The sequence below is a fragment of the Macrosteles quadrilineatus genome, unplaced genomic scaffold (assembly GCF_028750875.1).
Source record: "Macrosteles quadrilineatus isolate MER2022 unplaced genomic scaffold, UCM_ALF_1.0 Scaffold_2__2_contigs__length_208266976, whole genome shotgun sequence".
Classification (NCBI taxonomy): Eukaryota; Metazoa; Arthropoda; class Insecta; order Hemiptera; family Cicadellidae; genus Macrosteles; species Macrosteles quadrilineatus.
The window spans coordinates 44,464,235-44,479,265 of NW_026542595.1; the positions used below are offsets into that span (position 1 = coordinate 44,464,235).

Sequence of the window (15,031 nt, forward strand, 5' to 3'; positions counted from 1 at the left end):
TGTAGTGTGAGACTCCTGAATTGCTCCAACCTACAACGGGTAGGTATTGGCGAATTCATTGTAATCCTGGGGCCCATTTCATAATAAACTAACAAGTTACAAGCTGTAACTTGTAATTCCCATTAGATTTATGATTACATTATGCATACTGGTAAACTTATTATTGCCATCTATAAAAATAAATGGTTTTTCTTTTCCGAGTCTCGTTAGCTCTTCTACCCAACCGATTTTCATAATTTTTGCCTTAAACTAAAGGTACCTTAAACGTACCGCAGATTTGCCATCAAGCATCGGCATTTATTTTGACGTATATTTTGAGTTATGCACAAACTGCCTCCCTGAACATTTCTTATGGGAGTTAAATTTGTTTTTTTCGAGTTCAATGTTTCGCAGGTTTTTTTCCTTTTCAATGGTTTAAAGGAGGGCTCTTCTACCTGCCCGATTTTCATAATTTTGGTCTTTAAATAAAGCTATGCAAGCACATATTTGTCATCAAGCATCATCATTAATTCATCTAATGTATTACTCGACGAAAGAATTTGTTTCTCTTCAATTAAAGATGTAATCCAGCAGTTCTAATTACATGATACATTTTGGTCTAAAAACCTTAAGTGAAATACCAAATCAAATCAAATCAAATCATCTTTATTCCATAGACACAAATTGTGAAAAGTACAATAGTGTATAGGCTGCGTCAACAATATAATACAACTTAAAACTAATCTAAGGTTGAGGCAAAATAATCTTCTATTTTATAAAAACAGTTTTTTAGAAGAATTCTCTTGATGGCTACTTTAAAAACATGTAATGGTAACTTTTTAACTTTAACTGGTAACTTGTTGTACAATTTGGTAGCGGTATATTTGAAGCTAGCTTGAGTGATGGCATAAAGGCACTGATCTATTCTTAAATTATTACAATTCCTTGTGGCATACTTGTGCACATCCTTATTACAAAGTAAAATATCACAGTTGTTTTTAACATATAACAGACATTGAAAAATATAAATACAGGTTAAGGGCATCACAGACAATTTCTTGTTGACAAATTCTTCTCTTCTTCACCAGCTTCCATTTCATTAAAGCACGCAGCTAAATCACGACCAACACAAATTGTTAAAAAAATTGAGTTATTTATCATCGATTTATAGCCAAACGATCTTTTTTGCAACCTCAACAGTACTTTCATAATTATTTGCAAATCTTCACAAATTAGGCTACCTAATGACATATTAATTAATAAAATCGGTTCAGTAGAACTGTAGATTTAATAGTACAAAGTTTAACAACAACATCGTTAATTCAGCATGTTATAAACCTGGAGGTTGCTTAACGTTTTTGCAAATAACTTTGAAACGGCGAGGAAATCGACCAGAGTGGAAGGTGATATTCTGAAAGAGAATAAAATTTCCTACAAATTACTAATATGAATTTCCTGAATATACTCAATAAAGGCAGCCAAAAGTTGGCTACAAATATAAAATTGAAAATATAAATCTGGAATAAAAGGAGTTTTAAATGTATTATTTTTATTTTTTATTTTTTACCTTAAAAACCTAATAAAATCAAACTTTCATAATTATTTGCAAATCTACACAAATTAGGCTTTCCAACGACCCATTAAGTAACAAAATCGGTCCGGTAGAAGTCTAGATTTAGTTGTACAAAGTTTAACAAAAATATATCTAATTCAGTATTTTCTCACCACTATAAATTTGAAGATCACTTAGATTATTGCCAATATCTTTTAAATGGAGGGGAAATCGACCAAAGTGAATGATATATTCTGAAAGAAAATAAAATTTACTACAAATAACTACTATGCAATTCTTGAAAATACTTAATAAAGGCAGCCAAAAGCTGGCTACAAATAGAATCTTGAAAATAGAAACTTGAAAAACCCAGTTTTTTATGTATTTTTGTTATTTTTAATTTTTCATCACATTTTTATTTAATAAATCACAATTTTATTTAATTATTTGCAAATTGACATGGATTAGGCTTTCTAATGACCCATTAATTGACAAAATCGGTCCAGTAGAAGTCTAGATTTAGTTGTACAATCTTTAACAAAAATATCCCAAACTCAATATTTTCTCATTACTATAAATTCGGAGGCTGCTTAGCTTTTTTGCAAATAACTTTTAAATGGTGAGGAAATCGACGAAAGTGGAAGGTGATATTCTCAAAGAGAATAAAATTTTCTACGAATTGATAACATGCACTTCTTGGAAAAATTAAAAAATGGCAGCTAAAAGACGCGCCAAAATAAAAAATGTGAAAAACACCGTTTCCAACGTATTTCTTATGGAAAACACGTTTTCTTTAATTTATCACCATAAATCATAACAAAAACAAACTTTCATAATTATTTGCAAATCTACACGACTTAAGCTTTCCAACGACCCATTAATTAATAAAATCGGTCCAGTAGAACTCTAGATTTAGTTGTACAAAGATTTTTAAAACTGAATTATACAGGGTGGGGCAGGGAAATATCCCTACTTTTAAGATGGTACTGTGAGTAGTGGGGGTGTGCTGGAGGAATGGGGTTAGGCTCAAATGAAGCTTTTGATTTGGGAATTTCTAAAATATCACTATCAGTAGTAGATATGGCTTGTTCGAGTGACCAATGTGCTTTTGCACTGGAGATGTATTTTTTTCTAAAATCTGTCTATTGTTGCTGTGCAGCTACCATTGGCTGTCGGGTTATCGGGTGGCCTGTCGCAAAGCTGTTACAATTTGGTGTTGGTGAATTACTTTCGTGTATGTGGTGGTGTATTGCGAAGGATATTTGGAGCTCAAAGAACGGTCCGGAGTCCTGAAAACATTGACCTTGTCAGAAGATCGATTTTGCAGTCTCCTCAAAGTTCTCCTTGTAAGCATGCATCCGCGCTGGCGTTGTCTAATCGTGCTGTGCCCCGTATTCTCCATGAGCACTTACACCTCCATCTATACAAGATGGTAGTTGCTCATGAACTCACACAAAGGGACTGGCAACAACGAATGCAGGCATGTGAAATCTTAATTGCGGGACTACCTCATGCTGCTCGGGTTTTGTTTAGTGACGAGGCACACTTCCATATTCCTGGAGCGGGTAAATAAGCAGAATGTGCTCTATTGGAGTGATGCTAAGCCTAGGGTAGTTCAAGGAAAGACCCTAGATGCCTTGAAGGATGCAATTCACCTTGAATGTTGCCTCTTTCCACAACAAATGCTTCATAAAGTTATTATGAACTCCAGAACCAGAATACAGTAATGCATTTAAGATTAGGAACACAACTTGCAGGATATGCTGTTTAAAACCAAGTAAAGTTATATTAAAATAAACTCCCAGATGTAACCTTTTAATCTCAATAAAAAGTTTGGCTCTAACATTTTTGGTTGTCTTTTAATTTACCTTTAAAATTAGGGATACTTCCCTGCCCCACCCTGTATATAGAATAGATGGGCCCCTTGTCATTAGTCGATGGACTCTTATATTATTGGCAGTAAATTAGAGGAAATTTGTTGTCGGCCACAACACATATCCTGGATGGGAAGCATTTAATTGGTATCATATATCCTTACCAGCTAAACTAATTTAGGTTTACGATCATTTTATACTGGTTCCTCCAGAGGTGTCAAGGAAAATTATCATTCTGTTTGCTGGAATCTGTGTAGGCCTATACAGTAGGCTCCTAGAGTCTTACTAGAGATAACAGGATCATAAAACCAAAACGGTTTCCGCCAAAGTTCTGTGCGACAAAACTGCTCAATTCATCTCGGTCATACTTAGCCTACATACTCAATGTTAAATAAATATTTAATACAGCTGGAGCTGGAAGTCCATAATTATTTAACTAAAGTCTTCCGATGCATTGATGATTTGCTGTATAAATGGCAGGCACAAATCATTTGGATATATGACTAGATTTAAAAAGTCCCCCATTGGCAACATAACAAAGAGCTCCTGACAGTCCTTGGAGCTAACGGCCATCCTGGATTTGCCCACCGTGCCCGTAAGACCGATGTTCATCTTGGATCCTCTCACGAATATGACGAACCCCTGTTTGAGAAAAGGCTGTTTCCCTGACGCACTGAAGACTGCAGGGCCATCCCAGTCTTTATGAAACGTGGCATCTCACTGCTGGCTAAACTTAATTACCATGCTTAACTTACAATTGCCATGCTGCCTGCTCTCTCCAAAGTAAGAGTCTGCAATTTGTTTTAACTGATAGAGTATTTTGAGACGTAGCCTACAGATGCCAAACATGGCTTTCGGAAAGGACGATCCATCACAACAGCCCTCGCTATCCGCCTAGTCAACTAAATTGTAGATGTTTTGAAGCCAATGACTCAGTCCTACTAAGCGTGTGAGTAAAGTATTCTACGTGGTATCGCATGAAATTATTTTCTCCAAGCTCAGAAATAAAAGTGTAACTGGTGTGGTCCTGCAGCCCATTTTATCCTATCAAGCAGGTCGAAAACAAAATGCGTCTCGCAGCGGTGCGACATCTCGTGTGAAACGTTTAAGGCACGTGCCACGGAGTCTCTCAAGGGAAGGCTCGGTTCTTTGCTCCCTCATCTTCACTGCCGTCATTAACGACCTGTCTTTAAACAATAAACCCTTGATATTTGCAGACGACACCACGCTGGTCACCAGAGGCAGAGGTACCTAAACTAATTAGGTACACACTGACGTAGAATGCATTTTTTGGTTGTAAAAACGAGTGGTTCAGCCATAAGTTGCTTGAAATAAATAACAAGACTCAAATACCCCCGCCTCAGCAAACCTGCAGACTAAGCGAATTTCAACTTGTCTGATTACATTTTTACTAAAATATTTCCATAAATAAGACATATTTATTCCCTATTTAAATAACATAAGATTTAACGAGTGCTTAGGTTTGCTGCTACGGAGAAGGTGAAAAGTATTTTTGACCATACGTCAATAGTATAGGATGAAATAAACAAATTTGCCAAATTTTATCAATATATATTCATAAACAAGTAAACTACAAACAATTCTCATTTTCTCCATAAGAATAACATGGGAATTTCAAATTACACTATTTTTGAATTTTCTCCGTGACCGTTAGGCATACAACAGCACTTCAAAATAGGATTATTTCTTTTTTTAAGCTCTACAAATCGGTTTGAAAAGAAATTGCAAAATGTTTTGTTTTTAGGGTAAAAAATGAGAAAACCCTATTTTTACCCCATAAAACCCCCCCCATTAACCCCCGTTCCCATGGTCCGATTATGCTGGATCGCGAACTCGTTTGAAAAAACGTAGGTTTACACGTTTGTACCAAATTTAATTAAAATCGGATCATTTTTGCTCGAGTTATCGTGCTAACGGACACACACACACACACACACACACACACACACACACATATATATATATAACTTAGAGGGTACTAAATGTTTAATTATTTATTTAATTTATTAATATATATATATATGAATTTGAACGGATGGTGTTTTTGGCCTCTAGGGACCTCAAAATGAAAAATTAAATCGGAATTCGCTAAAACTGGTGTTACCATTTATATTTCCCCCTTCTCGATTTTATTTTATTTTATTTCGGTCAGTTGGCCAGTAAGTAGGTAAACCTGAAGATACACAATCCAAATTCATTTCTGTTATAGCTCTGTAAAGAGTTCTGCCTCTTGGAGTTACTAGTCTTTACCTTTACCTTTACCTTCCGTCGTGAACTTTTACCAGAGAAAACTGGATTGTTCATGTCAATAAAAATTAAAAAATTAAAACAACACTTCATACATAAAATTGAATATGAAAACATTTAACATTAATATTTACAGAGCACAAATGGCGAGCAGGGAGGTTAGTGAATCGGCAAAAAACTCATCAATTGAGTAGAAGGCCATGTCCTTCAGCCACCGCACCAAGACACGCTAAAACCGGGTTTTCTCAAGCAGCCTAACTTTAGTTGGAAGCCTGTTGAACATCTTCAACGCCAAGTCCGGAAAGTGCTTTGAAGTTTTAACTAGCCTGCGTCTCGGGATGTCCAGATTAGATCTGCTTCTTAAGTAGTGGTTATGAATCTCACTTCTGGTGGTGAAGGAGGCCTCGTGTCGCTTAACATATACCAGCGAAACCAAGATGTAGTTTGATGGTACGGTGAGTATCCCCAAACTCCGAAACAGGGGCCGACAGTGATCTAGGTAATCACTTGAGGTGATAATCCTCACCGCTGCCTTCTGCAGCAAAAGCAGTCTGTGGCACTCTGAAGCGTGCCCCCAAAGAAGCAGTCCATAGCTGATATGAGAATGGAACAGTGCATGATAAACCACTATTAGGTATTTGCGGTCGAGCAGGCTCAGAAGCTTCCGCAGCAGGAACAAGATTCTGGATAATCTCTTGGTGATCACATCAATGTGTTTATCCCAGGATAGCTTACGGTCCAGAGTGAAACCCAACAGTTTTACGGGATCAACGGCTTTGTGAAATTCTATTTCGCTGAGACTGCAGAGTAGTAACTGGGTTTTTGACTCGTTCAGTTGTAACATATTACATTGGAACCATGTCTTGGCTTGGTCGAAAGCCAGTTCCTGGTTGGCAATCAACTCATTAAGATTTTGCCCCCTACTGAGAAGAGTGGTGTCATCTGCGAACATTAGCACTCCCCCCTCAACACTAAGATCGTTGGTGTGTAATATGAACAGTAGGGGACCAAGCACTGAGCCTTGCGGCACCCCATAGGGTACAAGTTGAGTAGCCGATGTTGAGCCGTTAATAGCAACACACTGCAACCTCCCATTTAAATAGGACTCTAGCATACTTAGAGCCTTGCCACAGAGACCATAGTGACGAAGTTTGTCCAACAAAAGGCTATGCGAAACACAGTCAAAGGCCTTTGTTAAGTCACATAATGTTAAAAGAATTGAGTCTCTATTTTCAAAAGCGTCGGAGACTTGCTTGACAAGGTCCATAACTGCTGAGGTGGTAGATTTCCCTGACCTGAAACCATGTTGAGTGCTGGACAAAAGGCTATTTCCTTCAAAAAACTCCACAAGTTGTTTTTTCATGATTTTTTCAATTATATTGCTTAAGACAGGGAGTATTGATATTGGCCTATAGCTACTTATTTCTTCCGGGTCTCCTTTTTTGAAGATAGGAACCGTTTTAGAAGTCTTTAGCGCATCAGGAAAATAGCCATCGGCAAGACAGAGGTTGATGACATAAGTAAGAGGGGATATTATAACAGGAGCAACCTTCTTAAACAGCGACACCGACATTCCATAGACATCTAGGCTACTTGAGTCCTTAGAAGCCTTTATTACACTCAAAACATCAGCTTCAGTAACTGAATTCCATTCACCAAACCTCACTCTGTTGCCAGATTGCATAGGCCTTAGATATGCAACAGGGTCAATATTAGATGCTGGAATCGCATTCATTATACTGGTCACAGAATCAATAAAAAACCTGTTTGCCTCATCAGGACTGGCTTTACAAGCAAACACACTAGGCCTAGTACGGTTACTGTTTACAACACTCCAAGCTGCCTTACATGGGTTTTGGGCCTCGGTTATAAACTTACCATAGGCCTCCTTTTTGGCTGCCTCAATCTTACGGTTATACATTCTCTTAGCTTGCAAGTACAATCTATGGAAGTGGTCCCTGACATCGGGTGTAACTGCCGACTGAGACCTATCTTTCAGCATCAGAACTACAGTTTTCCATCTAGCTAACTCGGGGGTAAACCCCGAGTTAGCCTCGAGCCCCAGTCTAGTCTAGTCTCGAGCCCCAGTGTGTGTGCTTAGCATTATAGTCCCCACCCGCAATAAATGTTGGACCAAGTGTTGAGAAAAAGTCTCTAAATTGATCCCTACTTATTGCATGAGGTGGAGGACAGTAGACCGCCGAGAGTGTAAGAGAGGCGTTATTGCCACATTTTACAACAATACTCGTGGCTTGTAAGAAATCATTTTTCATGTTAGGAAGCTCATAGTGTTTTAGTTTTTTGTGAACTAGTACAGCAGTTCCTCCATGAGCTCTATTATTTGGATGGTTAGTAAAGTAGACAATATAACCAGGAATTTTGAAGAAACTTCTATCAGTGAAGTGGGTTTCAGAAATGAGGCATACATCTATTTTTTGTTGAGTGATAAATAACTTAAGTTCTTGGCTGTGGTTTGCCAAGCCATTAGCATTCCAAAGTGATATTCTTAGGAGGGAGTTCATTTCAATTCGTTAATGACAGCTGTTAGTAGGTTCATGAGGGTACCTATTTGTTGGGTTTGTTGTAATATTAGCTTCTCAAATTTTTCAATAAAACAGGTAACTGTATGCTCAAGATTGTTGGCGCTAGATCGTTCACTACTCACATTTTGGTGCTGATTTAGGAGTGGCAGCAGCTTGAGCATAAGTTTGATGTGTAACATCAGGTTTATCAGCAGTGAAGGATCTACTTGACACTTCGGCACGAGCTGACCCAGTTGCAGTTCTCGACTCCTTCAAACACTTTTGCGAAGGGTTGATTTTACGTTTGATTTCTTGATAAATTGCACAACCCTTGTAGTTCGCTGGATGGTTCCCTTCACACAAAGCACACTTTGGTGGTTCAGCGACAGGTTTTGTACAAATCAAGGTATCATGGTTTTGACCACATTTCACACAGCGAAATGGATACCAGCAGTAACCCTTTGTGTGCCCATATTGTTGACACTTTTTACACTGGACAATTTCTGATCTTTTTCTTGGTGGTTCAAACACGATTTTGGCATTCAACAAATATTGAATATTATATACCGTATGTCTTTGTTATTTTGGCTAGGCTCTAAGTCCACAAAGAACAGTGAAAGTGGTGATTTAGTTTTAAAGTCCCTTATATTTGATACATTACGTACTTTGTGGCCTTTTTCCTCAATTGATAATTTGATATCATCTATGTCAGTTGAGAAATGCATATTCTTCAGGACCACTCTGAAAGACCTGTCTTGTTTTAGGTACCGGTACTTGAAATTAATGTATGAAACGGAACTTTTAGCTCAATCAATTTATGAACTAGTTTTCGATATGAGTCAATGGATAATGGACAAATTTTGACCTTATTACCGTTTATGCACATGTAAGTGTATTCATGTCTATGGATCACTGACTCTATTGATGTCATCATTTGTTTGATATTAGACACGTTTGGGATGAATATGGGTGGAGGTTTAATCTCCTTCTCCTTATTGTCAGAAATAACAGTTTCTTCCATGTCACTTGAGTCACTAAGGGCTTCAAACATGTTTCCCGTTTGAACCACATTGTTTGAGGTCGATTGTCGAGGTTTTTTAGAATGACGGGTTTTCAGATTAACATTTCCCCTCTTACAAGTTCGTATTACCCGGGACAGTTTGCCAAAAACCATCATGACGCGTGGTTACAATATTAGTATTCGATTGGACGTCACTGGTTTGAGCGGACGACAAAAAAAGTTGTTCATTCGCTGGACTTTCACGATTACAGATCACATCACCGTTTTTTGAATCACCAGTGTCAATACCATAGTCATGATCCAACATAGTATTAGCTGATTCAAAGAACGAAACAAAGGTAACAAAGGTAAACACAAATCAAACAACAAATTGAAAGATTGAGGTTATGGAAACTAATACGTAAATCTTCCTTATTAAAACACAAAACTTTACAGTTTTTAATGAAAGATTAAACACTAATGACCAAAAGGATCTTATTAACAGAATATAAAAAGTCCAGTGAAATTCTTACCAAGAATTTAAGTGAAAATAACTCACATAATTAAATTCTTGGTTTTCACAACACAATATGACCAGCTGACAAACTGTAAATTGTACAGGTAAACATTGAACTTCATTGTTTTTCAATTAACAACTGATCATAGAAAGTATAAAGGACACGACATACTGTAGTTGAAATGCGTGAGATGGGCATTGAACCTATTTTGGGCCTTTAAAAATACAATGAATATATACACTTAAAGATAGACTGAGGGTATATTTGGTGGACAGACCTCTGTATTCATATGGAGTGAAGTGGATGACACATCACTTTTTGGCAACTAGCCACCATCGTAGTTAGTTTTTTTTTTTTTTTTTTTTTTTTTTTTTTTTATTTCAACGGACATTCCATTTTGTTTGATGTGGTACTAAAGATACATTGTACAGTTCAAGATGACTAATATTAAATAACAACTGTGAACTTTTAACACTTAGACATAGGCAACAAAACAAATAACAATAATATAGTAATTAACAACAATAAATTATAGCAAAAACATAACAAAGACGATCGTAATACATAATAACCATAAATAACAAGGAAAACAGGCATGTTTGGGAGAATAAATATTAGCTTAAATAAGTATAACAGATTATGACTAGAGCAATTATGAACAACTTTGTTTAGTATTTACAAGGAACATGCAGTTTAATGAATGTGATTTTGAAAAGAAACTAGGAAAAAAACAAGTGTAAATAATGATTATTACCAACAAGGATATTGAAGATACAACAAACAAAAAAATAAATAAATAAATTAATTAATTAATTAATTAATAAGCTAAACACTCACGCACTATTTGCCTGTTCAGGCGTGTGGCCCTTTAAAGGCGCCACCTATAACACAAGCACACCATTCACCCACAAATTCCGAATGCGATCCTTTAAAGGCATCGCCAAGCACAACCGCACAAACTCGCTTTACCAACACGTATCATCTGGGCTGTCGTTATTGGATGAGGCGTCGCTTTACCGCTCTTCTAAAACTGGCCAGGTTGCTTTTGAAGAAGTCAACACTGGAGGAGACGGTGTTGCCGTGGCGCTGTATTCTGGGCAAGGTACTGTTCTTCTCGTAATTGGTGGACTGGTGGGCTCTACCAAAGAGTTCAGTTGACCTTGTGCCACTAGGAACGCGAAAATAGATTCCCTCCAGTATCTCAGGACAGTCTATTATTCCGTTGACAAGTTTGAAGAGAAAGATGATATCCTGGAGTTTTCTTCGGGTTTCCAGTGTATCCAACTTCAGCAGACAAGATACCTCATCCATTGGTACAGATCTATAAGTGAACCCAAGTCTCAAGCCGACCAGGCGTAATAGTCTGTTCTGTACTGACTGCAATGTGGACACTGCCGTTACCTGGTGTGGGGACCATACAATAGATGCGTATTCAAGTATGGGTCGCACATAAGCACAGTAAAGCAGCTTTAGCGTGGATGGGTTTGTAAGGTAGTGTGAGGATCTATATATTAGACCTAAGTTCCTGCTTGCTCTGGATGAGATGTTGTTGATGTGGTTGGTAAAACTTAAAGAAGAGTGCATCAAAATTCCAAGGTCCTTGGCTTCATCCTTTCTCTGAAGACTACAACCACTGAGAGTGTAACTTGTGTTATGTCTAGAACGTGTTCTATGGAAGGACATGTAAAAACATTTTTCTTTGTTAAGCACCATGCAATTTTTGTTACACCACACTTCAACGGCATCTAGGGCGTCCTGAAGGGAGCTCTCATCGGCTTTGTTCCCAATCTTTGTAAATATTTTCATATCATCAGCAAATAATAGCTGGTTGACTCCTAGGCCCCTGACGATGTCATTAATGAAGGCAATAAAAAGTATTGGACCCAAGTGTGATCCCTGCGGGACCTCCGAAGTAGCATCGATCACTGAAGATTGTGAGGAGGTAAATCTTACAATAAGCTTTCTATTCCTCAGATAGCTTCCGAACCATTGCAGCAGCGATCCGTGGATTCCATAGGACTCAAGTTTAACAAGGAGATGATTGTGGCTAACCTTGTCAAAAGCCTTTGAAAAGTCCAGGTACAGAGCATCGACCTGGAAACCCTCTTTGAAAGCAGCCATTACGTAGGATTCAAATGTGACAAGGTTAGTTATGGTTGACTTCCCCGGGACAAAGCCGTGCTGGGAGGGGCTTAAGGCTGGAATTATCACTGGGGATACCCTGGTTAGAATTAGTTTTTCAAAAACCTTAGCGAGCACCGGTTGAATGGCTATGGGTCTGTAGTTTTTAGCATCGGTTTTAGAGCCTGACTTGTGGATAGGAATTATGTAGCTGGACTTGAGGGCAGTTGGGAAGATTCCTTGATGCACAGATTCATTGAATAGCTGCTGGACAGGCTTAGCAATAATGCTACTACAGTGTCTGAGTACAGAGGGTGGTACAGAGTCAGGTCCACAGCCTTTAGATGTGTCTAAGTCGCGAAGGGCTCTTAACACTTCCTCCTCAGAGAAAGTACATGAACTGATCAGGTTAGAGCTGCAGATATCGTATTGTGTTTGGGGGGCCACAGTAGGTGGAGTAAAAACAGAAGAGAAAAAACTAGCGAAAAGTTCACACATTTCCTTTGGTTCTGTGGAGGTCACCCCATTATAAGTCAGACTTGCAGGCGTGTCCCTCTGCAGTTTAGAGTTTTTCAAGAAGCTCCAGAATATTTTGGGGTTTGTAGTGATCGTGTCTTGCACATGAGATATATAATCTAAATAGCAGCGCCTCGATAGTTGCTTGCAGCGCTCTCTGATTTGAGAGAATTCATTGTAGTCTGAAGTACTAAGTGTTGACTTGTATTTCTTGTGCGCAAGTTTTTTATGGATGACTTGTTGCTTGAGTTCTCTGCTGAACCATGCGGGGAATTTTGATTGTTTTTAGATTTAGTTTTAGAAGTGCAATCTTCTCCGTCTTTGTAGGTCACCGCGATGCAGTATTCAAGTACAGTAAGTACCTATTCAAAGTTCATGAGTATGTCGTGTGACACGGCGCGTCTTTACTTGACCAAGTATGGTACCAGTATTATTGGTGTACTAGTTGGTTGATGTGGCATTTAGTTTTGACTTTGGAACCATCATCAGTCTGGCACCTGCTTTTATCAAACTGTTGTTTAAAGCAAGCTTCAGGTTTTACAATAGGATGAGAAGTCTGCCACCACTTGTCGTATTCAAAGTCAGTGATGATAATTAATTATGATACGAATTTAACATTTAACTGCAATCTAAGTGTAACCGAATTAACAGATTAAAATAATGTATCCTTACATTCGCAATGACTATATATCCTCCAAGGTTGTGAGATATAAAATCAATGGTACAAGCTTCAGCTTTGAGAGTACGGTGTATGTTTAACCTTTGCCTATATTCTCCTATGACGTCATCACAAGATAATAAGTCACCTTACGGTAGAGTGAATCCGAAGAGTGTTGTACTCGCTTCAGCAGAGGACAAGGGCTGGCTGAGATGCAATGCAAGACGACGCTAATCTCATTTGGCATTCATTCGGTCGTTCGTGGTTCTCGGTTCTCGTCTCAGTTCAGTCAGTTTGACATTTTGACGTTGTACAAAACAATCAAAATATACCGCACGATAAACAATAAATTTTAATAACAAGATAAGTGACTGACTAGTGAGGTAGCGGTGATTTAATCGAAGTAGTATTTTGTGAAATATGATTATGAAAACCGAGAAGAAGCCTGATAATTTCAACAACGAGAAACCCACTGGAGACAATGAAGATTCGGAATCGTTAGAAGAACAGCCCCTTGACATTGGAGAACACTATCTTGTTCGGAGGTCCGACGATTCTTGGCGTAAGTAAAATAAATAGCACTTAACATAAGTGCTTCCGGTAAATATTTTGTAACCCCCATGTTTAGGCTTGAGCACATTAAGTTACCTCAGCATTACGCCTAGCGTAAAAGCTCAACATAAAAGCTATGATAGCCTAGGCCATGTTTTCTTCAGTTAAAACCAAAGCTTATCTTTATGAATGAGATAACCTATTTAAGTCAGGTCGGCTGCACTTTACTTTAGGTCCTACACTCATTCGAATGAAAATATCGATCGATATATCGATTAATCAATTGTTTCATTCGATATATCGTTTGGTTAGTTAGGTAAGGTTATCCTAACCTACCTAACCAAACGATATATCGAATGAAACAATCGAACAAGTTTCATTCGAATGAGTGTAGGACCTAAAGTAAAGTGCAGCCGTCAGGTCATTGAATTAAACAAAAGGATATTCAATATACCTAGGCTAGGTGCCTCCAAACAAATTTTTAAATTTGATAGCCTATCTTACATTACTTACATTTTACCTGTAGTTTTTTTACCTGAATTCGGCTGCACTTTACGTTCTACACTCATTGGAATGAAACAACCGAATGAAATTAACCTTACCTAGGCCTAATTAATCAAATGATATGAACAATTGATATATCGATCAATATTTACATTCGAATGAGTGTAGGACGTAAAGTAAAGTGCAGCCCTGAATTCAAACATACCATCACTTTTCACCGCAGATGAATATTACTGAAGATATGTAGGCTGCACTTTACCTTTCGCCCTACATTCATTTGGGTAATTCTGAGCAATTGCTTAGTCAACACCAAACTTTTTCATATTTTACTACAGTCATATAACAATGTTCTTCTTTCAACATGTTCAATAGAACAATGTTCTGGTATTCAATAATTAATAATTTAGCTCTAACCTAAAGGTGAGTGAGCGTAGCGAACGAACTTCAACCAGGACGTCCGATTGAGCCATGCGAACGAGCTCATCTTGAAAATGAACGAGCATTTGACATAAAACCACATTAGGACAGGACGACGTCTGTCGGGCCAGCTAGTATATCAATAAAAAATTTAAACAAATTTTAACTAAAATTCTTTTATCAAATTTTTTTTACCAAATATTTTAAAACCTATATTTACCTTGGTGCCTATATTTTTATTCATGCGATAATATAGGTACGATACCTATCTTAAAAATACGATGAAACAACGAAAAAAAAACCCTATATAAATCTGAGGAACTGTAAACTTAACCATAGAATGTTTGGTTGTTGGTTGGTTTAAGTTTGTTTATGTGTTTAATGATCAAATCAAAATTAGTCGATTGTTACTTGCCAAAATGTCAAACTTAGCTAAACCACAGGTACTTAGAATCTGACTCGATTGTATTTAGACTAAATATCAAACCATCCTAATCTATTAGTAGGCCTACTGTAAGTTAGTTAACTTCTCCTAACTTAATTCTACTTT

General features: G+C 37.6%; 1 protein-coding gene across 1 annotated transcript in view; it reads left to right on the forward strand.

Moving 5' to 3' along the window:
* Window positions 1-13,238: 13,238 nt before the first annotated feature.
* The window catches only part of LOC128986951 (histone acetyltransferase KAT8-like), a 37,655-nt gene continuing 35,862 nt past the window's right edge, over window positions 13,239-15,031 (forward strand). The window contains exon 1 of the mRNA XM_054407572.1: window positions 13,239-13,570. Within this exon, the coding sequence (XP_054263547.1) occupies window positions 13,429-13,570 (142 nt within the window). The 5' untranslated portion in view covers window positions 13,239-13,428. The remainder of the gene's footprint in view (window positions 13,571-15,031) is intronic.